This window comes from Mercenaria mercenaria, chromosome 11, assembly GCF_021730395.1.
Source record: "Mercenaria mercenaria strain notata chromosome 11, MADL_Memer_1, whole genome shotgun sequence".
Taxonomy (NCBI): Eukaryota; Metazoa; Mollusca; class Bivalvia; order Venerida; family Veneridae; genus Mercenaria; species Mercenaria mercenaria.
The window spans coordinates 60,884,334-60,911,106 of NC_069371.1; the positions used below are offsets into that span (position 1 = coordinate 60,884,334).

The 26,773-nt window shown below is 34.6% G+C and overlaps 1 protein-coding gene across 3 annotated transcripts; it reads left to right on the plus strand.

Moving 5' to 3' along the window:
- Positions 1-11,555: 11,555 nt before the first annotated feature.
- LOC123531872 (uncharacterized) lies at positions 11,556-26,576 on the plus strand. Of its 3 annotated transcripts, none has more exons than XM_045313162.2 (5): positions 11,556-11,782; positions 21,620-21,889; positions 22,576-22,728; positions 25,351-25,508; positions 25,794-26,576. In XM_045313162.2, the coding sequence occupies exons 1-4, from the start codon at positions 11,725-11,727 to the stop codon at positions 25,482-25,484; spliced, it is 615 nt and encodes a 204-aa protein (XP_045169097.2). In that variant the 5' UTR covers positions 11,556-11,724; the 3' UTR covers positions 25,485-25,508; positions 25,794-26,576. The 3 variants fall into 3 exon arrangements, with proteins under 3 accessions (XP_045169097.2, XP_053373506.1, XP_045169098.2); XM_053517531.1 differs by lacking the exon at positions 11,556-11,782 and adding an exon at positions 14,963-15,089; XM_045313163.2 differs by lacking the exon at positions 11,556-11,782 and adding an exon at positions 20,514-20,659.
- Positions 26,577-26,773: the final 197 nt, after the last annotated feature.

Below are 26,773 nucleotides of genomic sequence, written 5' to 3' on the forward strand. Positions count from 1 at the left end.
GACAGTAGAATCTTTTTTAAGTTTAAAATATCTGTAAAAATGTCAATTTTATGGCCAAAATTTTTTTATTTTCCCATTGTACAAATCGGGCAAAATGAAGATTTTGTTTTCATAGAATTTTATAAAATGCTTTGAATTAAGTGTTGATATTATGCAAACTAAGACACCCAGAAAGTTTTGTAACAATCATACAATGAATAAATAGAACTTTTGTGTGTCCAAAATGGCAGAAATTATCAATTGAATATATCCCGTCATAATCACTTTTTGGAGAAAAATTAAAACTTAATTAAGATATTTTGAAAACTAAACAGTAGTCCGAGTTCTTAAGAGTGATAAACAGTTATTTTATGTTATATTTAACGGGTAATAAAGACAGAAAACCTTGTTACGAAATGGTGGCTCAAACAAACTCAATTTTTATGAAAATTGAGTATGATAAACCGTTGGATTCGGGATTTCAAGTCCTATCTCCAGCTCTATTCCATTCATTGATCAGACAATTCTACTTGACATAATAGCATGGAGTTTCTTCTTTGTTTTCTAAAACTGAAGTTTTACAATGTCTTATTTCCATTATTACATGAACATAGACCAGTGTAATTCTGAGAAATGTTAAATTATAGTGGAGATAGCGCAGTGTTGAATAAGAAATATTGAATTTCAGTGAAGATCACGTGACAATCTTTTGCAATATTCTTGAAAAATATTGTAACATTATCAAGTTAGTTTTCTCTCTTACTTAGTGCTAAGTCCTGTTGCATCATAATACTGAACAAACATAGCTCTCATTTTGTTATCTTAAGATGTCCTATATTCAAAATAAACGAAATACTTAACGTTTGAAATGCTGGAATTTGGAAAAAGTTCTATATCCAAATGAAAAGTTTATTTTTCCAAAAACATCGAGATACCTGTAGATATCATGAAAATGGGGCACCTGATGTTGTTACCAAAGCAATGTCCAGCCAAAAAATCTAGATATTTTTCCATTTTTATCACAGAAAATAAGAGACCAAATTTTCAAAGTCAATTTCCCACAAATTACCAAAATGGAGTTAGAGCATCATAATAATGACACGACGAAATTTAGGTGCTGGTCGCCAGTGTCTTTATAATGTTCCAATGTCAAATTTGTTCCGACATTTAGACATATAATTTCTTGCTTGTCTTTGGCCTCCCATACAAAAATGATACAGTATTTCACGTATCAACAACTTTATACCTCATTGTGTTTCGTTCGGTATTAAGTTGTGCCATAGTCACGGCATGAATAAAGAGAAAAAAGAAAAAGAGAAACAAATTGTTAACATCAGCAAACAAACGCTGGAAATTTTATCGCGTTTTTACAATGGTTATCCGGTATATTAATGTCACGAAAAACTCAAATGAATGAACCTATTTGTCCTGTCCTTTGCTATCGTGTTTTCGCTTCCTGGCTTTAACAAAGACATCGCTATCAACGATCAAAACCATAAGGTGCAAAATTCACCGCATTTATTTTCAAAGCAATTTGTTCAATTGTTAAAAAATGTGTTTAAAGAAATACCCGCTATTAGTTTTCAGTTCTATACCTTGCGGTAATTGTTTTGCGTTTTCATATTCTTTTTCTGATAATTAAAACAATGCGGATCTGATTAAAGGTTAATTGATGTAACAACAAACCAAAGTTGGATATCATTGTCTTGCGTCTAAAGTTTCTGTAGGGAAGAAAATCGTACCGAGTTTAGTTTCAAAAAGAGAATAGGTTTTATACATATGAATGTAAAAAGGTCACGAAAGGAATGTTGTTTTTGAACGAAATGACATTTTCATTTTTTAATAGAAAAGCACGGGGATAAGAGAAATAGGAACAAACCGTTAGGCGTGTAAACAAATTGTGTAATTCATAAGACAACAAAGTCAGAACTGTAGTTGATATAAAGCATTAAAAAGAATAAATATATACTTGACCCCTCATTCTATTGATACTATCCTGTTTATATAATATGGTTATTATAATAGTACATTGAGCTGCAATGTTATACTAGTATTTGGCTCGTATGGATTTTGCCTAGCCTTGATAACACGAAGCTGATCCGGATTTGCTAAATCCACGAGAGTCAAATGCATCTTTGCAGGTCAAGGCACTGTTTCAATAATCATTTTATTATATACCTTTACTTATTTCTAGTGTTTTACCAGTCAGAAATAGACTATAATTTTAGATAAATAAAACATAAAACTCGTTTGAAATATGGATGGTCGGGACGCCGTCATTACATCATTTATACGAGCCTCTTGACGTCATGAGTAAAGCAAGTAATCCTACCATTTGCCATTTTCCGTATTCGGTGGCAGTTGAATTATTTAGCGAAATACAGACTATTTCAGGCATAAAAGAAATCATAGGTATATAATGAAACTGTGTATCTGAGTCAAAGTATAGCTGAAGCAATTGAAGATGTGTTTGAATCATGTTTAAAAAATGTTCAGTAATAACTAACGTTAAAACGACGTTGCACGAGGATACCGAAGTGATACTGGAATCGACGTTACTGGTGTATGGACTAGTTGGCTATATCTACCGTAATCATTGTTTGTTCACAGGAGATAACTCCTTAGGCTATTCAAAATTTGTATAATTATGTCATAGAGAATGTAAGAGAAGTGATTAGAAAAATTAAAAAAAAAAAAAATTATCTAGTCACATTATATCTACCTAGACCGATAATTGTTTCTGTAAGTGAATCCCCCCATTTCTCATCACTTCCGCATGACTCTCATCACTTACACGTGACTGAACGGACACTTGGTATTTTCAGTCCTCGGCTACCATCCACTCTTTACAAACCCTGCGCAAGTGCGCAACCAATATTAAAAGTAGAAAAATATTGTTGTCTCTCATTTCTCATTTTTGACACGACAGGTGTTTTATAACCGATAGCAATCTCTCAATATCGCTTGAAAAACTATGCCAAGCCAGCACAAATCTAAGTTGTCAACTATTGAAGGTTTGACAAATCTGTGTGGACTATTTTATTATCTTAGGTTACAATACCATGTAGTGTAACAAATTACAATATTTCGGTTATTGATGAGGAATACATGAGAGATAAGGTACTGTTATGAAACACTTACTGTTTGTGAATGAAAAAATTAACATATCAATTGCAATCGTACAAAGGCACAGAATGACAAGAATGTGGCTTCAGTTTGGAAGAAAATAAAATTGCTGAATGCTGAGAGTACATCTCAATCAAAGATGATAAATTACTCAAACATGATAAATTACTGAACTTTAATTAATAGTTACTTTCAAAAAAGTCCTGATTCTTTTTGTTTTCTTGCGATATAAAGGTTTTCTTGATGTAATATTTGTAAATTTCTTGTTTAAGAAGTCCCTATTAACACACAAAAAAGTCTGCCCAGAATATTTTGAATAATCATACACCTAATTGCTATCGTCAGCCTCAATGCAATACCCCTCAAATTTCTCACGAGTAGCATCTGGCAATTAGGTATTTTTCTTTTTTTCTTAAAAAAAAAGCAATTTTTCATTGATTTATTTTTGAAACCAGGATGTATAAGAAAACAAAAACAACAACAAAATCTTTGATATTTTCTTAGAACCGGGAATGAATCATATATATGACTCGGTTAATTACAGAAATATCCCGGACATCTCAGAATGAATATGCAGTCAATCCTGTTACAGTTCCAATTCAAATTCCAAGTAGCAGGTCTCATGGTGAATAATTGCTTAATTAAGTGATGACTATAGCACGAGTAACAGTGGTTACACGTGCGGGATTGCAGTTTTGTTTGATTCTGAGAAATGGCATTTTCTGATCGTGCGGAGTAAGACAATGACTGGCCAAGTTAGGATTGGTGTAAGGGAAGGGAGGATAGTACGAAAAGCCAATTTATCGGCTATTCCGATATTATGTCCCTTAGTTACTATTTTCTAAATAGAATGTGACTTTGAAAAGTGACATATTAAAGTTCAATTGACATAATGAAATTGAAACGACAGGGAAATGTGTGTCACGAATTTTCCGTTTATGATAATATAAAAGAAAACATAGAAAGAATCAATCCCCACAAAATAATTATTTCCGCGCGGTCTATTTCCAGGGAGGTTACAAGAAGCAAACTATAACATTATTTATCCATTTCTTATCTCCCTTAGATCTCCGGACCGAAGGAATATTGCCTGTTCGAATAGCCATGAACGCGAAGCGTGAAGGTTGCAAAGCGCGGAGGCTGAGAAGCGCATACGGGCAATGGCGAAGCGCGACAGTGCGATTGGCTGTCACCATCGTACCGTTGCGCTTCACCATTGTACTGTCGTGTTATCGCCATCGTACTGTCGAGCTTCGCCATCGTACCTACCATGGCGATAACACGACAACGAGTATTTTGTTTGATATAAGGACTGAAATCTTTTATTTAGAATTACCACCGAGTTAAGCAATTTGTAGCTAGATTTGTTAAAAAATGACGAAACAGGATAATCGGGTATTATGAGATTTGCCAATAAAAAAAGAAATAGTTCATACAGTTCACCCGGTACATCTGCGGAGCCTGCGAACGTGTCACTGAGCAGAAAAGATCTGTGTAACATTAGCCTATGACGATTATTACCACACTTTCGTTCCTATGCTCCAGAGAGTACAAAAAATATAAAAAGAAATTTCTTGTGCGGGTAGTTGACAAAAATCCCCACCTGGAATGGATGGAACAACTTATTTCCAGCCGAGCCCACGATTTTATATACGAGTTTCTCTAGCACCGGCAAAAGCACGAGAAAATACTGTCTGGCATGCATGAAGATTCTTCCCTTAATACAATAATTAGAATCTGAATATATGATGTATTACTCATAAACAATTATAATAATTCTATAGACATCAATTATCAAGCAATTATTGCTTGATAATTGCTGTCTATAGTATTGAAATATGGGACAAGCATTGAGATGTAATATTCTTTATTTCTTTGTTATTGGGGAAGCTTTCTACAACAAACAGAAAATTTTAAACTTATTGACATGAAATTGCACAACCAATATAATGTTAAATGCAATAATATATGAGGCGCGCCATGAGAAAACCAACATAGTGCATTTGCGACCAGCATGGATCCAGACCAGACTGCGCAGGATCCATGCTGTTCGCTAACAGTATCTCTAATTGCTATAGACTTTGAAAGCGAACAGCATGGATCCTGACCAGACTGAGCGGATGCGCAGGCTGGTCTGGTTCCATGCTGGTCGCAAACCCACTATGTTGGTTTTCTCTTGGCGCGGATCATTATTGTTTATTTCCTATATCTACTGTATCGTAATGTACTATGAATTTAAAGTTTTGGGCGAAATAGGGCGCGGCTCTGTCGGGAACACATCACAATGAACCCTGAAGCACAACTACATAGTGCTCATAACATTTGTTTTTGTAATTACATTATCAGGTGATGCTGACTTTGGTAAACAAGAACAGCAACGATATGTTACAATCTTTATCATTCAACTGATATTGCAGCAACACAAGAACCCATTTAGAACTACCAATAAACTTGAAAAGTCCCAGACTGCAGATTTATTATCTACTGTTGACAGTTTGTCGCCTTGTCATCGGTGTTCCGAGCCGCACCAGAATGCACTGGACAGAATGGTAGCTCCTGCCCGTCATTGCCTGAAAACAGCAGCAAACACCTTAAAATAGAGATGTTTAAGCGTAATATTTATACCAAAACCACTCAAATTTAACAATTCCATTTCGGTGAGAAGACAGCATTTTTACTTTAAAATTAGATCTTAGACTAGATTAGCTGTAGATAATTGCGTAGAGAATAACTACATTTATGACAGACACTGGTAACTTACAACAGATAAAGTGAACATGTTGTTATTGTCTTAATGACTTTTTTCAGTGAAGTATTATTCAATTTTACAATATTACACACTGTACTAGACCAATTCCGAACATCATATGAAACAGATAGAGGTAATACAAAACATAACTGAGCCAATATGAGAAAAGCAGGGCCAATACGGAATTCAAGCATTTTGATTAGTTCATAAGAGGGCCAAAACGGAGAAGTCACTTCCGTTAGATTTTTAAGTGACGCCATTTTGTTTTACATCAGAGTTATAGATTACAATTTTTTTCACATTTTTGACAAAAAGTCATCTAACAGGACTGAGCGGACGTACGATGTTGATGTACGTCTTTATAGATTACAATGATACTTTCGCTTATTCGGTATTGCGTACAAACAAGTGTTTCCTGTCAGAAAATCTGATAATTTGGAGGCAGTAAACAGTTTTCAGAGCTTCTCGGCCTAGAGTCGCCTAACCAACTTACAAAGCCTCACACAAAAGTCTGTAACCACACACCTGCAACATGAACATGATTGTATGTCTATCGTTACAAACCATCTGCAATACATCTCTAATATCTAGTTTTCCGTTTACAAGACCTGAATTTTGTGCTCTCCCAGTCGCGGAAACTGATGATGAAAAAAGCTAAATTTGCCAATTTTCAAATCGCTGCAGAAAATTCCCTGCAGATGATAGCCCCAACTGCTACACGGTTTCATACTCCGGTAGAATCTGAAAATAAGATCAAATATATGTGCCATCCGTACGTTTTTTTTTCACTATTCCAGTTTTCCTGAGGCCCCTGCTAAAATGACAACTCCACTTTAAGCTAGCTCAGCGGAGGCATGTATTCGCATAGATCTGCAAGTCATTACGTCATAATTTCAAGATCAAGGCTACTCAACTAATTTTCTATATATAAGTGAAACTCAATTCTAGCCAATGAAACATTATTATAATTTTAAAGTTCAAATATGAACTTCAATCCCGGCGTAAATTGCCTCTTATTTGTAAATTTGACCCTGGCCAATTCGACACCATTAGCTGAAAACGGCTTACTGCCTCCTTTTCAAGGAAAATAATGAGAAAATATGCGAAACTCAGATTAATATGGTGGCATATTTCTGTCAACCACATATCCACTTATTTATCTTGAAATTTTTCGTAAAAATGTCACTTATTCAGTTATTATCTGGCAAGTGACAAAACTGCTTGTTATCCACTTAAGTATCTTAACAGGACAAAATTGCTTGTTAGTGCCCACCACTGCCATCCACATAGTCACTTACGTTAACTAGGTATCTTGATTTTTGTCAGTTAGTCAGTTCTGATTGGCAATATCCCGTTATCGTCCCCTATCATTACGGAATAAATGAAAATGCATAAAGTGGCATAACAATTATGCAAATTTATCATTCCAAATCCTATCTATACCATTAGGGGTGCTGGTAGGGGATGAGGTGGATATACACTCATTCATTCTATCACAGGGTTAGAAAAATGTGAAGTCAGACCGAGACTTGAACCCTGGGCCTCGGAATACCGTTCTGAAAATCTACGGACTGTTCTCCCCTATTCAATATTCAAGTTCTATACCGTGACATATTTCCCCACCATTTTGAAATTCGTCCTCGAATTTCAGCGGGAACTTTATAAATCAAGCAATTAAAGGCGTCGGAGACTAATCAGTGTAATGCCGTCAAGGCCCTATGTTGGACGCTAAATGTCACAGGATGAGAAAAATGTGCTGCCAGACTGGGACTCAAACCTGGGGCCTCGGAATACCGTTCCAATGGTGTACGGTCACCTATACATTTTCTCCCCGGTTCAATATTCAAGTTCTATACCGTGACAATTCCGTATAGGGGACGAATCGCCAATTTGGATACGAAAAATAACTGGATATCAAGAAAACTTTCACAATAACCACTTATTTAGGTGAATATGTGGATGGCAGAAGTGGGCACAAACAGGCAGTTTTGTCCTGTTAACAGAATTATCTGGATAACACGCAATTTTGCCACTTGCAAGATAAAAACTGGGTATGTGTCATTTTAGAGAAAACTGTCTACATAAATAAGTGGATATGTGGCTGGCAGAAATATGCCACCATAGATTAATTAAAAGGATGAGACTTATCTTTAACAGATATTTTGATAGTGAGGACTATTTGTGCAATAAATAGCGATTCACATGCTGGAAAGCGGATGAATAAATTGGCGAACACGAATGTCAGTTGTAAACTGGAAACAATTTAGGATAAGAATTAAACGAGGCATGGAATTTGTATAATATGTGATTGGTTGGTTGTATTATCTTGATCAACACATATGTGTACAATTTTGTGTCTGCAGCCTAAAAGAAAATGACTTTTAAAGCAGTTTTTATCACAGTTCAAATGATAAGATACTCGCTGAAGAAAATAAATAGGAATTCCAAAAAATAAGATAAGTTCTAGTTACTCTCGATTATGTCGCGTCAAAAATATCTCTTAAAATTACTCTCGAGTTCCTACATACAACTCATTCTGTTTTACTGGCGAAAATGATTATGATTTCTAAATTAAGTCTAAACAACTTGTCAAGATTTTTCACATGAACGTGCATAGCTGCCATAAGGTAACTTTTACGGTGTTACCGCCACCAGTCGAAAGTTGAATAATAATATTATCATTAATCAAGCTATTTCATATTGGCCTAGTTATTTGTCCTCGGGCAGTCGTATTGGCCCGAAGCCGTATGCCTCGGGCCAATACGACAACCCTTGGACAAATAACAAGGCCAATATGAAATTGCTTCATTAATAACATTATGTTATCGAAATGTTGTAGTGAAATATAGCAGGTATTTTCACAGTGAAAATATCAAATGTATTTTCACCAAAATGTTTAAATAGTCAAACTCTCACTGAACTGCATCTGGTGTTCACTCGTGAAAGATATTTCAGCCTTGAAGCAAAAAAAATCCTCTGTGTATTTATGTATTTGTAATCCTTTTGGATGATGAATAAATAAAAAGTATCATCATCTTAAATCATTTTTTTAATTTTCTCCCTTTAAAATAAACCTTAAATGGTTGAAGCAAAGTGCATTTCTAATGTACTCTTTATTTGTGGCCAGAAAATAGAACTACTTCATTCCGAATCAGTACACCGCCCTTAAGACGCTCACATCTGTGAAAAGTACCCTGCTGATTTCAATTGAAATGAATATTTTAATGTTTGAATGAAAACTGCCAGCTCGTAGTTTTTTTTTATTATTGATTGTATAATTCTACAAATATGTAAAGGTTTTTTTATTATTGGTAAAGTTTAAACAGCCCAACGAAATACATCAGAACAGGTGGTGGCTGTGAAAGAGACCCACGCGAAGCAATTCATCATTTTTCATTCGATAAACCTTTTTTATGTGTCCGATACAACGTTGAAAATTGGTTAAGAAAAGTGAATAATAACTGAGAAAAATGTACGGACAAGCGTTGAATCTTTAAAATGCTATGTCATTTTATGTAAAAAAAATGTATGTATAAAAAAAATAAATATGGATTAATGAAAACAAAACAGGAAATACATTTCTTGATTACATTTCAAATACATTGTAAAAGTACAACTTAATGGTAGTTGATAATTGAAAGACATAATGACAAAGATTTAATGGAATATATATATCACTAAACAAACAACATTTAAATAAAGAGCAATACAATGATAATACATGCACCACTAAGGGCTTTATTAAGAGAACAAAATGTACAGACAATAATGAAAATAATTAAATAACAATATAGATAGCAAAATCCGTTGAAATACCAATGTCTGAAAACTCACAGGAATTAATGTAATGGATGCATATGAATGGAATGAATAGTATTACAACAATGGTATAGTAGTTTGTGGTTGTCAGAAAATGAAATGCACAGAAGTAGTTCATAAGACGATTTTACAAAGGATGATATAGTTTATTGTGTTGTTTTGAATTACATAAAATGTGCGTCAATGTAAGTACATGCTATATGCAGCCAGTAATTGTGAATAGATGTCCAGTGTTATAAGCCCTTAACCCACACTTATATGTATCTGACAGAACATCACGGTACGTGGTGATCACAATTTACTATTCTAACGTGTAAATGTCATAATCTATTCACAATTACTGATTGCATTTAGCATGTACTTACATATTCGCACACTTTATGTCATTCAGTACAACACAATAAAATAAACCATCCGCTTTGTTACCTTGTCTTATGAACTGCTAGCTTGCAAATATGAAACGTCAAGACTGAAAATGGTTCGGCTATCGAAATGTTTTGTGAGGACGTTCCTTGTACATTGGAATTGTATCATACTAGTAACTCTAACGCAGTACAGAGTGAGTCAAATAGGGACCAACTTGTTTTAAAGTTCCCCGTAAGATACTGAAATCGACTTAAACAAGAAATAATCGGCAATAAAAAGGTTCTTGCACTTGTGCTATGCTGTCATAACTAAGAATTAACAATTCTAAAGACATGGCTATCATAAATTTGGTCGAACTTGTACTTTTTGTTGCAAAAATCGTTGGAAAAGTGGACTTGAGCAGGACTTGAACTATTTATTTCCGTTTACTGCGTTCAATAACTTTTTTACGGCGCCAGATACAGGCTCGTAGGAGATAAATAGCGTGGTCACAAACTTACTTACTTGGCAAAATATCTTCCCATGGGTGATGAATTGTCAACAAAATCCGCTTTATTTACCCAATAGAGACAATGTTCTCACTTAAACCACTGAAAGACACTGTTTACGCCCTACCCCCTGAAAAGAGTCAGCAAAACAGTATTATTCATTGACACTGCTGTTCAATCATTACTTTTTGTCATGACATTTCTGCCCAGAAACTGAAAACCGTTGAGAAACCTTTTAGAAACTAGCAACACGTGTTTTCAATGCGAGGAGGACCAGGTCACTAAGGCCATACCAACTGGATCTATTTTAAGCGACGCCACAACCTACCAGGCAGGAAAAAGCCGTACCAATGGGATCGATTTAAAGCGACCCCACAACCTATCAGGCAGGAAAGCGTCATACCAAACTGGATCTATTTTAAGCGACCCCACAACCTACCAGGCAGGAAAAAAAGTGTCGATTAAAAAAAAGCAAAATACAGTATGTATCTACATCATCTTTCGCTGACATGCGATACAAATACTATACAATAACAACAGAGCTGAAAGTATTGTATTAATGTATTAAGAAACCATTTTTATAGCTTTTTAACATGGCTTTAATATCCATAAAAACTGTAGTTAATTTATTTTATACTAATGAAATACTTATCAAATTGCAATTAATTAGTGATATTTATATGAAAATTATTACAAGTGACTGAATACTTATTTTCTTTATTTCATATCTAAGCTGTTTTTTTACACTGTTGAAGATGTTTTTGTTCAGACAGCCTAAAAGCATAAACCCCAAACCCCACCCAATCTCTGGGACGCTTAACATAAATCCAGCTTGGTATGGCTTAAGTGGAAAATATTATGTTAGCAAATAAATTAATTAGGCTAATATATCACCATATTCATCCGTTAAGATAAACAACGTTTCCATATTTATATAGTATTGTTTAACTGAAAGCAAGGTCATCAAATGAAATATATGGTGTTAGATCTTTTTGCCATTACAATATTATCTCTAACACACAGGAATGCAACGTATTGTGCAACAACATTAAAATATTCCTCACGTAAATAAAACCATGTACTTCCTCATTTATTATCAATAAAGTAAATAGATCAAAGACTGGTCGTTTTTAACCTTCTGCCTTGTATTGAATGGAATAATATTTTCCAGTCTGTTAGTCGCCATCAATTACTGGTATGTCTAAGCAAATTTGTTACTGGAGTATTACGGTTTTTGGATACCTCATAAGACACTGTAAGTTTATTATTTTCTTAGTTTGATAGTTAAAATACGTTGCCATCTACACATACTGATCTAGAATTATAATTACATATATTACAAGAAATGCATGATATTCGTAGCTGTATGGATTTGATTGCGAGCACCTATTATCACCTTGATCTTGTTACATACAACTCGAGCGGCTGGATGTTCTTGTATGTTTTTTTTTTTTGTAAATTCATTTTGACTGGCTGAACACATCTTCCGATCGGGGTATCATGTATAACATAGAAAAGACTAGAATTGTGTTCTTAGGAAATGGATGCTCCTACACACTGTGCCATCCTATATATAGCAAAAGCTATCCAAGGGCCATAACTGCATTTCTTTGCACATAAAGCTTGTTTATCTGTGAAAGGTTAAAGCAAAGGGCCATAACAGCGGTAAATATAGACACAAAATAAAATCCTTCTTTTATGTCACCTGCACATCAAGCTTGTTCATCTGCGAAAGTTTGAAGCAAGTCAGCCTAATAGTGTGGAGGAGTTGGATACACAAGATTTCGAGACAAACGTACGTACGGACAGACGTACGGACGTACGGACAACAGCAACGCTGTATGCCTCCACATAAATGGGAGGGGGGAAGTAATGCTCATACTGTCTTGACAACATTTCGAGATAAAAAGAATCACCATTATATACGAACCGCACAGTACTATGACGATTTTTTTTAGCGGCATGTAAAAAGCCGGTAGATGAATGAATTTACACATATCCCGTTCCTTAGTGATGGAAGTAAAATGTGGCAAAAAAGACACAGATACAGAATGCAAACTTCATTAAATCTAATAGCCTTTTGATCAATCCAGGGATATTGCAGGACAAAGAAAATGTAAAAAGTGCATGCGCATTAAACTCACAACATCAGGTTAAACAATTTAGAATTTTCATCCGTTAGGCCTACTAAGGAATGTCTAATTTCTATAAAGAGAGCCATTCGCCACGATTTTTGAATGTCTATACGAATGTCGAATGTCTATACAGAGAGGCATTCGCCACGATTTTTGAATGTCTATACGAATGTCTAATGTCTATACTGATGCAATTATTTAATGTCTATACGAGAGCCATTCGCGGCGATTTTTGAATGTCTATACGAATGTCTAATGTCTAATCCACTGCCAACTTCACGCACCTGGAGAATGGTTGCTTTCCTTGCCACAAAATATCTGCCAGAAATGCTTGATACTTTCTCAAACTCTTTACCCAAATGTTTTTTTCACGGACCAATTGCCTTGATAACGCAGGAATTTGGGTGAATTGTTTGGAGAAAGTATTGATTCACGGTGGCAGACGTTTTATGCTGAGGAAAGCACTCGTTTATCTGTCTTCGACGCTTTTTATTTTATTAAACTCAATCAAGTAACATGGAAATCACAAGCAAAAATGTTACGTGAATGGATTGATCGTCCCCGTGTGTACGATATCAGAAAGTCACGTGGTTTGGCCACCCTATTATTGATCTCGGTCAAGGTCAACGTCTTCGAGTGTCAAGGCATTGGATTGAAACAGGAGTCAGCAGGTTACTATGCCATGGCTTAAAGTTAGAAGTACTTACATTGATGAAAAAGTACATGTGAAAAATATAAACATTTATATTGAGCTTCATATTTTACACAGGACTACTAATTAAGAGGCTGTAGAGGTCTTAGTTCTCTGTCGCATGGTGACAATTCAACTAAATATGAGCCGTGCCACGAGAAAACCAACATAGTGGGTTTGCGACCAGCATGGATCCAGACCAGCCTGCGCATCCGCGCAGTCTGGTCAGGCTTCATGCTGTTCGCTTTTAAAGCCTGTTAGAATTGGAGAAACTGTTAGCGAACAGCATGGATCCTGACCAGACTGCGCGGATGCGCAGGCTGGTCTGGATCCATGCTGGTCGCAAACCCACTATGTTGGTTTTCCCATGGCGCGGCTCATATATATTATTACATTTAAAGTCTTTCGTCATCTACCTCTGCCTCGTGGAGATGTTGGCAGTGACTTTTGGAGATAATACTAGTAAATAATTGAAAAAATGGCTGTTTACATAAATGAAAGATTGTAAGATAAACAACCAAAGACCTAGCAAAACAATCTGACAAAGTATTTTGTAGTGCAATAAATGTAATTTGGCAAAATGTCTAAAAGCAAAAATATGTTACACAAGTTTGGTATGAATTAATGATATTAAGCAAAATCGTTGACATTCTCTTTTAGAAGAAAATGAATTTACTTTTGTCAACGCCACTACCTACAAACATGTTTAAACTGTAGGTTAATCTTATTTTTCAGACAAACCCGGAAACATTTTAAAAATGAGCCGCACCATGAGAAAACCAACATAATGCATTTGCGACCAGCATGGATCCAGACCAGCCTGCGCGTCAGGATCCATGCTGTTCGCTTTCAAAGCCTACTGCAATTAGAGAAACCGTTAGCGAACAACATGGATCCTGACCAGACTGGTCTGGATCCATGCTGGCCGCAAATGCACTATGTTGGTTTTCTCATGGTGCGGCTTAAATATATCTTGGATAGTAAAATGGGATATTTCTTTTAAAAAACTAGTATAAATATCGTCATGATTATTTAAAAAAAATCTTTTTTTTTTCATTAGCAACAGTCAGTTTTAGAAACAAAATCAAGTTTTCTTATGTAAAACTTATCCAAAATCCGTATTAGAAACAGATGTTGTAATGAAACGCAGCCGTTCAGTTGTCAAATGAAAACCGTTTTAATAATTTCCACATACTTTATCTACATTGTTAATTTAGGTAAAATAAAACACACAGCCTGGTGACACACAAAACAATAGCTAAAATGCTATTCATACATGTGTACAATTGTTTTCTAGTTTTTGTCATTCTTGTAAAAGATCTTGTGTGATTTTAACACATGACCGTAAAACTGATATGTATGTAACGATATACTGTAAATGTATAAGTTACTGAAATTTAATTCTGTTCTATTCTGTTTCGATCTTTATCAACATCATCATATATGTCAATTTTAACACCCTCGTACCGATGACAAATTATCGATTATTTCACACCTGCTAATTAATGCATATGAGTAGACACACCAGTAATATTGACCAATATGTGATGTTTTAATAGGGACTGGACTTTGTACGGGACGTGGTTATGACCAATTTATGACGCGATTTGTCCTTGATAGACGTACCGTAAGTGCGCGAGCGGTCACGAGAAAAACATTCTGGCGTTATTACTTTGCTGGACTGTCTGGTTATATGTCGTGACTGGATAGTAGAGAAAAAAAACATCAAGAAAAGGGTATGTTTTGTTTCTTATTTCATTTTAAATTGGTCTACATTAACGCTTTAACTAAAACAAAGAACATATTCTGACATATTTGCATTTAACGTTATCTCATTTATATATTTTTTCATTTACCAAATTTAAAACTGAAGGGAACACTTAGGTTCTACAGAAGTATAAGGACGCCGTTTACTGTTTTTATATTCTTCTAGGTTTTTTTGTTTAAGTTGCACGTATATCACGGGTTTCTGATTTGTCATTCGGAAACATTTTGCGTATCAGTCGTAAGTATAAAAAATCTATATCTAGACAAAACAAAAACTGAATGGCTTTTGGCGACGCCAACCATTCTTTAATAAGAGCACTGTCAAACAATGCTAATTAGACGTCTTCTATTCCTCTTTCGGATCAGACCTGATCTGACTGATATTTTGCCAAAAGTCCTTCGCGTAAAGCGTTTCCGTTAGAACCATGTCGCCCCTTAGCCATGCAGACTGGTAACGGCGAAAGTGCGATATTGATAACGCGTCTCCGCATCGTATATTGCATCATTGCATCGCATCTCCGCATCGTTTAATCTACAGGGCTAAAGAGAGGAACCACGACATTGTATTTGATGCCACAAAAAGTTCTCGATCCATGATCGGAAATACGTTCATTTTTAGATAGGTCTTTTTCGTTCGATAATGTGATGAAAACAGTATACGATTTCAAATATCAGGCAGCAAAAATGACTTTTCTTTAAAGTTTTACTCATTTTGATGTGTTACAATTCGCTGAAAGGTTATTCCGTAATTAAAAAAAAAAAACATGTTGAATAAAATGCCAATGCACTTGTTCATAAAAACTGAGGTCCGGATATGCACGTAAAAGTACATAATGATTTGTTTCACTAACGATGTCTTTTTAGAAGTGTTTTGTTTACAAACTTACAAAATCTAATAAATAGATGCACTGTTTAAATGCCAAAAGGTGTCATTTAAAAGTAACAATATGGGTGGACCGTATTATGCGTAAAACTGCACTTTGAAATACCAAGCTATTACGTGCTTTTTCTACAAGTTACGACATTATATATAAAATATTTAGCAATGTAAAAAAATGTCCAGTTGAAAATAACAACTGTCTTCTGATGTCAATCAGCCATGGTTCATGAGGGGTTTAGATGTGGATCGTAAAAGCACTATTCAAATAAACAATGATTTTAAATAGACAAATCGAACCACAAAATGGCATTGCGTATAAAAGCGGATTTACGCAGTTTGATGTTGTTGTTGTTGTTGTTTATATCGATGTGATGTCTTGGTATTTTTGTAGTAATTTTTGTAGCAATTTAGCACTTCAGAATTCATCATGGGAAGTCAAATCACACAGCATTATTATAATTTTGGTCTCTTTTTTTTTTTGCTCATTTAACACTGTCTGTTCTGCTAAATAGATAAACATTTTGTTTTCTTGCTTCAAGCATGTCAATAACTTTTTTTTTTGTTTCTATTCAGCTTTGGCAATATTTATCGGAAACTTGTAGCTTAAAGATATTTTGAAAATGACGCTGGTGTGAACTTAAGCCCTTTTCACAATTGTACGTACTGGTAAACAATCAAAATTTCGCAAATGACTAAAAAGATGGCGGAACTGACAAACGCTCGGGGCAAAACTTCTCTAGAAACCAGTAAACGGTCTCAGTAGTATGTTCAACATGGGAGAACTAGCAGAAGAATGTCGACACATTTTATGATTTTATATTTATAATTGTTCATGTCCCATTATTATTCCTTGATATAATTATGTTTTGAAGTTCTCAATGCAAGCTTCTGTAGAATATGAAATGTATCCTCTTTTTTGGTGGTCTGGAATCTGACAGCGCTGTTGGTATGTGTAAGCATGTTTATTTCATTCTATTTATAGGCAAGATGAGCAAAGAGCATGTATATGCAAATAGCCTTACATGTGTCACATAAGTAAATAAAACGCCCAATTTGTCTGCGTAAATCCATACCCACAGTACTGAATAGTTATGTGCATAGTTTGCAAATGACTGACGGAAGTACGGATAAGTGGGCGCTTGTTTACACCTTGACACTGGCTAACGAGAGAAACAGTCCCGTTCGTAGGGTTGACAGACGTGATTCAGAAATGGTCAACCATATCGTGAGAAAAATATGGAAAATAGGCAATTAATGTCTGTCGAACATGCATTAATATGCTCAAAATTACTTTCATATAGCATATTGCCCTCCTTGATTACACTTCCCATGTGTTTGAACCACTACTGTCAGACTTTGTCTCGATACAGATCGATCGCATGGGGAATAAGTCCCTCAAAGGACGTCAATATGAACATGTTCGAGTACATAAACAAAATATATATCGTCTTGAAATAAAAATAGAGGGATGTGTTTCAATAACCATTTAGTGTACTAAGGTGAAATGTTTACAGAATAAATGTAATTTTAATAACTCAGGGCGAAATACAAATTAAAAGAAGTAATATGATACACAATGTAATTCTAATTTTGTCGAACATTTCTTGAAATGTATTTTAAGATTTGTATATTTTATTTCACTTTTTTTATTATTTAAAAAGAATTTTTCTGAAATTTTAATAATCACGTGTACGTGACCTTTTGCTTTTATATCATTGCATTCAGTCAGCTAGCACCTCGCAAGATGATTAGAAAGATTGTGGAAATGGGAATGTGATATGTAAATTATAGCAAAAAATTTCAAATTCACTATCCCAGTTATATGTAGGCAGAGGCAAGAATGTAGTTAGAACCACAACCTTATACATATCAACGTTTTGGCGCATTTGCAATCACGTCCCATTAACATTTCTTTTCATTTGTTTACAAATGGCATTCGTTTTAAAGGGGAACAACTTTTGGATAACACTTTAAGTATACAGTCCCATGGGACAGTACAGGAAGGTATTACAGCGACATCTATTTCCGAAAGAATATATGAGCCGCGCCATGAGAAAACCAACATAGTGCGTTTGCGACCAGCATGGATCCAAACCAGCCTGCGCATCCATGATGCTGGTCGCTTTCAAAGACTATTGCAATTAGAGAAACTGTTAGCGAACAGCATGGATCCTGACCAGACTTCGTGGATGCGCAGACTTGTTTGGATCCGTGCTGGTCGCAAAGCCACTATGTTGATTTTCTCATGGCGCGGCTCATATTTGCATTGTGCATGAAAACGCAGTTCGCCGATTGGTCAGTCAGAAGTCCTGATTTCTTGTTAAAATTGCAAACTGGAATCTATATATTATGCCGATGAATTAAGTTTCATTTTTGCACCTCAGATTAAGGATCTTAAATATTTTTGACCTGATTAACTAATATTAAGATGTATACTAAATGCTACACGTTTTACTTTATTAATTTAAAGATGAAATTTGACACTAAAGTAAAGTATTTTTTCTCTCTGAAGTGACGTTGCAAAACATTGTTAATGTTTTTCATGAGTATTTACATCTTTGCGCACATAAAGAGTAATTTATTTGTTAGAACATTATACGTTTACGCTAGAATGACGTCACGTTAATGTGCGGTGACGTCAATGTTTTTGTTGCGACCAAGAAAGAGCGCTGCTATACTTTATCTTCTGTGTTAGATTAAGGGCATATTAGAATACACTATTTATACACTCGGGCGTCAATACGTCGTATAAATAATTTCACTCGGGCTGCGCCCTCATGAACTTATTACGCCCATTGTGCATAAATAGTGTTAAAACACTCTTTTGCTATAAATTATTTCTTAAATACCGTACATATCCTTGTAAGCACACAGTCAGAAAGATAGGAAATCACAAAGAAAAATCTTGCTGCCCGAGGCGAGAAAAATATATTAATACAAATACCTAGTTTACCTACTTTGAAACTCATAATAATGTTCCATGCTTCCGCTGAACTATCTGGAGGCGGAGAGCATGGAACTCCGCTAAACTTCAGGTTTATTTTGGTATGCTAAACGTATGATTTTTTTTTTATTCAAAACGCTAAATAATGTTTCCACGCCTACTATAGAAACTGACCACGCTAGCCCTTGGACACACAATCAGAGTGTGGACGACGATTAAAACGTGTAGACATGTACAAACTTTACTCTAAAGGAGATTTTACCTTTAATTTGTGTTACCACTTTGTAGAAACAAGTTGGATGACGTCTGTGGAAGACATTATCTTAAAATAAAAATAATATTTTCGCAAATCAGTTCAGTTGTAATGCTTCGTTGCAAAACTGAAAACCCTGGTCCGTTTTTTCCCAGTTCGAAGACAGGCGCTGGTTTTGTTAGTTCCTATGTCTGATTATGGTTATCACAACTTGATAAAATGGTTACTGCAAGTGCAAATTGTCCACCTTTTTAGCCATAGGAGAAATTGACTCTCGTACCTCGTACGTTGTTTGTGAAATTTTGAGTTTGTTGAAATATGTAGCTGTATCTATAATTATAGTAATGATTTATCCTAGGTAACTGGTTGTCACGCAGTAAAAATTATAATACACATAGTTTTGTTAATTGTCTCACCATCCCGTACGATGTTACACCATACCTGTCATAACGGCATTCCACGTCAATATTTTTACATGTTGCCTTGATGAATTTATATTACAGGGGCGTATTAAGGTGGTGACATGGACTGACTCAAACTCAATATACAGATCTTTCAAACTATCCAGCCAGACGGTCCCATTGGAACCGCCTTCTTTGCGCGACGACTAACTCTTTATTCATTGAGTAAATGAAAACATAAATGCATTTTAAGTCTTACTAAATCAGGTGAAAAATTACCCTCATTTGACTCAGTTTAAGGGCCTTTCCAGAAAGTTTTCACGGCTTATCGTCGGTAACTATAGCAAAAAGATCAAACACACTGTTAGATATTATCAACAAAAAAAACTCAACATAACCACTGTTAGAAACAAATTCAGATGACGATAAAAGGATAAGTTATTTTCTTTTCTTTTTTTGTTCTCCATAGAGATAGTTTTTATAATTTTCTCCAAATACTGTTAATTCAATTGTTTTGAAAGTCAATAACTGATATTTATGCATGTATGTAATAAGTAAAACATCACTTTGTCATGAATTACACAGTACGGGATATAGGGGATGGTTTCTCCGACCCCTGTATATCCACGTACGGGGAGAATAAAAGGGGTAACCAACTTACCACCAGGGTCTCAAAAAGAGAAAAAAACTAGAGTAAATGTAAAATGCATACAAAACTGTTCATAAGACAAATAATTTACTACATTAGATTATTTACTAAATCCTGCCCTTGTACGCGCCTTGCTCGCCAAATGCTGCGGATATTTAAAGGTACTATCACTTCTGCTTAATTGAAATGTTGTTAATAGGCAAAACATAGAAATGTTATGAACTTTGTCACTTTACAAGAATACTGACGCATTCTTCATAATTTTTTTTTTACTGAAAATGTAACACTTTTTATAATTCAATTTATACGGCAGTATAAAAGCGTCAAGCAGTGCTTGAAAGTTATAATTGTTAAACGATATTGCACATCAGTTAATTGATGATAGTGCGTCCATAGTAAAAGGATATACAAGGTAAATGTATGGTGAAAAGATGTTGCTTGGAATTAAACTGCATAGAAGAATGGACTTTTAACATGTTTGTGGCTCGCGGCATGCAGTTCACCTCAAAAAATGAAATAAAATGCATATTTACCATGTTTTAGCAAACATTTTGAGAAACTTAAAAACTGTACGAGGTAAGCCCTAGCAACAACCAGTTTTAAACATACAAATATATACTGGTCAAAACACCATGTGTTCTCGTTATATTTGTATTTTCAAATCATTAAGTTTTATATTAAGGTTATTCTTTTTATTTTCATGTTGTTAAACTGTATATAAAACTTAAAACAAACATATGGATTTTACGAATAAAAATAAACAATAAGAATAAATATCAATGACATTACATCGAGAACAACAAAAAATATAAAAACTAAAGAACAAAACTATATAATAATAAACATTAATATAAAACATCAGGAACATTAGAAAATGAACACCACCAATAGAGAATTAAAAAGAAAGAATGTTTTTATCTTCTTTTGCTTCATTAGCCTCCCGGGTATAGAATGACGTCACTTACTAACTTCAGACAAACATGGCTGTGTCCAATCATACTCGTCAGGGACACTGTACGTTTTCTGTTTATTTCCGACCTAAATCAACAACGGTGCAACAAAATCTATCCCGTATTAAAAATAACATGTTGTCTACAGTGGTGTTTTTATTCGTTTTCTGTTTGTGTTTTTAACTTATATATATTGTTTATATTTTTACATTGTATATTTTTTAAATATGCTCATTATTTTACATTCAGCTTTGTTTTAATTAGCATACGTAATGTGTAGCTTTTACAGAAATACTATGACATATGGTGATACAAGATAGTGGCGATGTAACAAATGGCGTGGTTGTAGGATCTACTAAAGTTAGGCTTTATTTAATCAGACATCGATAATTTGACAGCAAATATTTTTGTTCTGTTTTCAGTTTATAACATGCAAGCTGCAGTATTAACCACGTGTATTATAGCAACATGTTTGCTATGCGGATGTGATGCTCAGCGACGTCCTTTCACTTATGAACAGAAACCCGGCCTGTTTGGTGGTATTGTTGGTAACGGAGGTATGCGTGGTAACGGAGGTTCGATCGGTAACGGAGGTTTGTTGAGTAACGGAGGTTTGCTACGTAACGGAGGTGTGGTTGGTAACGCTGGTCAAAATGCGGGTATCCAAAGTCTGCTCATCCAACCAGTACAAGGTAACCGTGTGTTTTTCATTCTAACGTATGGAAAAGTTGACGTATGTACAAATAACGTTGTCTTTCTGTCCGTTAAACATATGAAAAATGTTAATACATTTGTTCGAGTTATGCAATCTTTTATATCAAGCCTTGCAACATCCGCGATGAAAACTTTATCAATCACATTTGTTGGTTTCCGTTCTAAACATAGTCTTTAACAAACAGATGTATATACAATATTAAAGCGCCTATCCACAGATGGTAGTCCTCAAACAGAAAATGTTTCGTGTCAAGTTGAAGTTGGTATAACTTTACTGACATACACATGTTTTTGAGAAACAATGTGTTTAAATACATACAGTGTTACGGGCGTTTCATTTTCAAATTGGGTAACTTGAGATGAGCGAATCATGGACAGAAATCCCAATTTGCATGACTTAATGTGTCCTAAAATTAGCCATCCGGCAAGAGCAATTTCATTGCGTAAGCGTATTATTTCATGCACATTGTCAAACCGTTTTTAAAATTTCTTTGGAAAATATCTAAGTATCTTTATCTTTATACATTCATAGACATCTGTAAATAACTGAATAGCGCCGAAGTTTTCATGTGTACGAAAATGCGTTCCATGGACAATGAGGTAGCACAATTCGTGTTCAAAGTTATTTGGAAAAAATGGAAATATTTGTTGTTGTTTTTTTCAGTTCCAGACTGTCCACTAGAAATCCATCCGGATACAGAGACAATGTTTGTCATGAGGAGCCCACTTGGAGACCCCGAACCTAGAACTTGTCCCCCTGGCACATACTTCCTCCGTTCTGTGTGCTCTTGTGTAAACAGACCCCTCGACAGCAAAGGTAATATCATTAAGCGGTCTCTCTAAATTCCCCGGATCGCGATGGGTCTTTAAAATTTATTTAGAATTGAAGGTGGTCAGTCATTCTTTACCAACATTTTATGACATTTTGCAGTGTTTGTACATTCTGTTAGAGATTTATTACATCCTGTTAATTCATTTAAGGAACAATATGGCCCGTTACATCTCTACATTATGTGTATAATGTTACACTTTTTATGACATTTTGTTTAAACCCCTACTACCTTTATCTAAAAGGCAGACTTATCTTGATTTTATATTTTCTAGTTTATTTCTGATCGAATATTTTTAAAGATTTGACATTGTCATGTTTGAGTTTCGCGTAAAGGCAAATCAAATTAATCATGTTCAATATTAGTAACTTAAAATTCGTGTACTGACATTATTATATTGCAGTTACCGTTGATTCTATTAAATTGTACAAGAATAAACAGTTTATTTAAGAACCCACAGTGGAGTTAGAAATATGCCGCATTGTGAATCATACTCGCGGCGCTTCGATTGTGTTTAACCCAGCGCAATAACAGGGCGGTTAGAGAAAGCCGTTACCAAATATTTATATAGATAAAACTCGATAATACATTGAACAGTAAGCATTTTTTTTTAAAGAAAATAACGTTAAAGTGACTCTTAGTGTAAGTGTTAACGTAACGGTCTTCAGTAACCGTATAATATTATTACGAAATGTCGTTAGTTTTTTTTTTCATCTAACATTTTATTTGATAGTTTAAATATTTCTTGCTTTTGTTTCATATTTTCGTCATTACGTTATCCGTGCAAGTAAAGTTTATAATAGTATGTCACACTGTAAGACATATCGAATTTCAGCGGCCTGATCACATGTAATGAATCAACAGATACATTAGAGGTTTTCCAAATGGCCATGTTTATGAAACGGCTCAGTCGGCTTTATAATAAGAATATTTTTTTGTTAATTGTCAAAGTCATATTTGTTTTTGAAAACAAAACAAAATTGCATAATTGAGCCGCACCATGGGAAAATCAACATAGTGCATTTGCGACCAGCATGGATCCAGACCAGCCTGCGCATCCGGGTAGTCTGGTCAGGATCCATACTGTTCGCTAACGGTTTCTCTAATTGCAATAGGGTTTGAAAGCGGAACAGTATGGATCCTGACCAGACTGCGCGGGTGCGAAGGCTGGTCTGGATCCATGCTGGTCACAAATGCACTATGTTGGTTTCCTTATGGTGCAGCTTAAATGGTTTAAGTGACATAAATAACTCATCTCTGCGGAATCGAGGAAAGTAATGCTTTCGACCTTGCGTGTCTAGTGTATTATTATTTTTCACGAATTCACATTTACTCATGGTTTCTCCTACTCAACTCGGATGTTAAACATGCCATAATCTTCTTTGAATTTAGTTATTTTAATTAATTATAGCGTAAGATTTCTCAGGTCTAGCTATTTATCTGAGAGTGGTTTTAATGTCTTTTAATGTCTTTGATTTTGTCAGCACATCTACTGATACAGCAACGTGAAGGTGACGCGTGATTCCATTTTTTTTTTGCTGAATGATATACCTTTTTGTACATATCTTATATAAGCTGTTCGTGCGTTTTGCGGCTAAAATTATGAAATGATCAAGTGTTCAAGTTGAACGTGTCAATTTGTCCCTGGCTTGAAATTATGAATTAGTATCTTGCCACCTTATCCTAAAAATTTGAACGTCTGTCCGTCTATAAAATGTTAGAATTTATCACCTTTTTTTTTACTTCTTCCCCTTAACTTCCGACCTTGGTAGACATTTCACTGACTCTTTAATAGTGAAAATAAAAAGTTGATGCATCTACCATCACATCAATATATGGTGTATTTTTGTACACTTAGGTACCCAACATGCAGGGACTCGTGCAATAGTCAAAGAGACACACCCAAATATAAACATATTATTAAGCAACTTCGGTTTGTTTCTCGATTTTTTTTTTTGTGCAAAATGAAACAAAAATTACATGGCACCTCTATGCCACCGTAGATTGATAGGTTTTACCAATATAAAACAAGATAGGGTTTAATTAACGGGATATTTAAGATCAGTTTTTGCTATTTTATTGTCAATCGATGTTGTTTCCGGAAAAGAAGAATTCCCTGACATTTCATTAATTTAATAGTATTAAGGTAAAGGAAGCTGAAAATTTTATATGTTCGTGTGTTCGGTTTTCAAACACAGTCTGAACCCGAATGCTGTTAAAGTACTCTCTGATCAGGCACTTAGAGTTCTTTTACTTCTCTTTGATAAATTAAGCTTGCAGTTAAAACGAAAGTAAGATCTTTTGTTTAATGGTTATTCCTATTTTACTATATTGTACAGAGATATGGGGCGCGCAAAATGTTAAAGAGATTGATAAAATGCATGTTAGGTTCTTAAAATACTATTATATAATTGGTGTTCAGAAACAAATTCTACAGTACGTAGTTTTAGGGATTTTAGGAAAATTTTCCCATGGTCCATAATATGATAAGAGTTAACATGTACTGTATCCGTCAAGATTAGAGCTTTGTACTTATGAAACATATTGTGAGAACTGCAAGACTTTTCGTGATTTCATCTCATATTTGTTATGATCTTTCAATATTACAGAGTGCAATTTGCGACCTTCAGCTCAAGGTCAGGGTTGGTATGAGGAGAATGTTTTCGGTCTCTGGGTTCAGAGACCATGCGGGCCGGGATCAGCTTATAACCCTAGCACATGTGACTGCTCTTTCACCTTGTAGACGCCTGTCATTTCATTTTATATAGTAAGTGTTTTATTATTTCATCAAAGTTTTATTTTTATATATTTTTTTATATGTCCCTTTTGCCCCTTTGACAATTGCTTTATGAATGCATTCAACAATTACCTATGGAAATAAACGTTAGTTTAGTACATTTAATTTGTAAGTATATACATGTACTATATCCAAAAGGCAGTTCGTAACGTAAACAACCTTATTCTAAATTGTGATAAATATAGTCGCACGATTTAAGATGTGTTACTCATACATGTATTTTTAACGAAATGAATAATTTGTGTATTCTTTCAGTTCACCATTTCTTCTGTCCAAGACATCTTCTGGCAGCCTGTAGTGGCATTCGTCATATTTATATCTTGGATCACATTAGGAAAAAAATAAGAAGCGAACGTTTAACAATGTCTTTTTTCTTGATTAATCTGTTTGACATGTTATCTTTATTGAATACACTTTAATAGAAACATACATTTCCTTTGAGCGGTTTGTTCTAGTTATTTTACTCTATCTATTGTTATTCGTGGACATCTTTGTCACTTGTTACAAAAACTGTTCTTCTGTACCTCATTCGTCTTCACTTCTATGGAGTAGTGTACAAAATGCATTTGTTAGTCTCAAGCTGTATAAATCTAACATTAAATTTTTCAAATTCATAAAGGCATCATTGTACAAGACAAAATATTGTGTTTATTAGTATTTACTTTTCTTTGAAAAGCATTTCATTACAATGGTACTGTAGCAGAATGGTCATATGTAGCAAAAACATTTTCATTTATAAAAGTAGTTGCTTTCACCTTCCTATTGTCATTTTGGTTGATCTAAACCTATATTATAAAATAATGATGATATTTGTCGTGTATTAATTCTTAAGCATTACTTTTGAAGTTCTAGATAATTTGATCATTCTGTCAGAATTCCCACTAGTCTTGTTAAGCAACCAACTATACAGTTTATCTTTATTTATTAAAAGCATTGAAACTGTTGAAGAAGCTACTTCATATTCTGAAAATAATACATATTTATGAGATTGTACTATTGTAAATAGTCCATCATGTAATTAAATTATTCAATATTAAATCCTTGAGTTTCTTGTTTTTTCTCCTTTACAAAGAATGCCTTCCAAAAATCCGGAGGCAAGAGTTAAAATAACAACTAAATATGTTTGAACTTAACATTTGAAATTTGTTTCTTTTTTTTTCTTTCGTGACTTATTTGGTTGAAATCGTCTACAATTATATCTTGGCTGTAAAATATTTTATTGTAGAACTTTACAG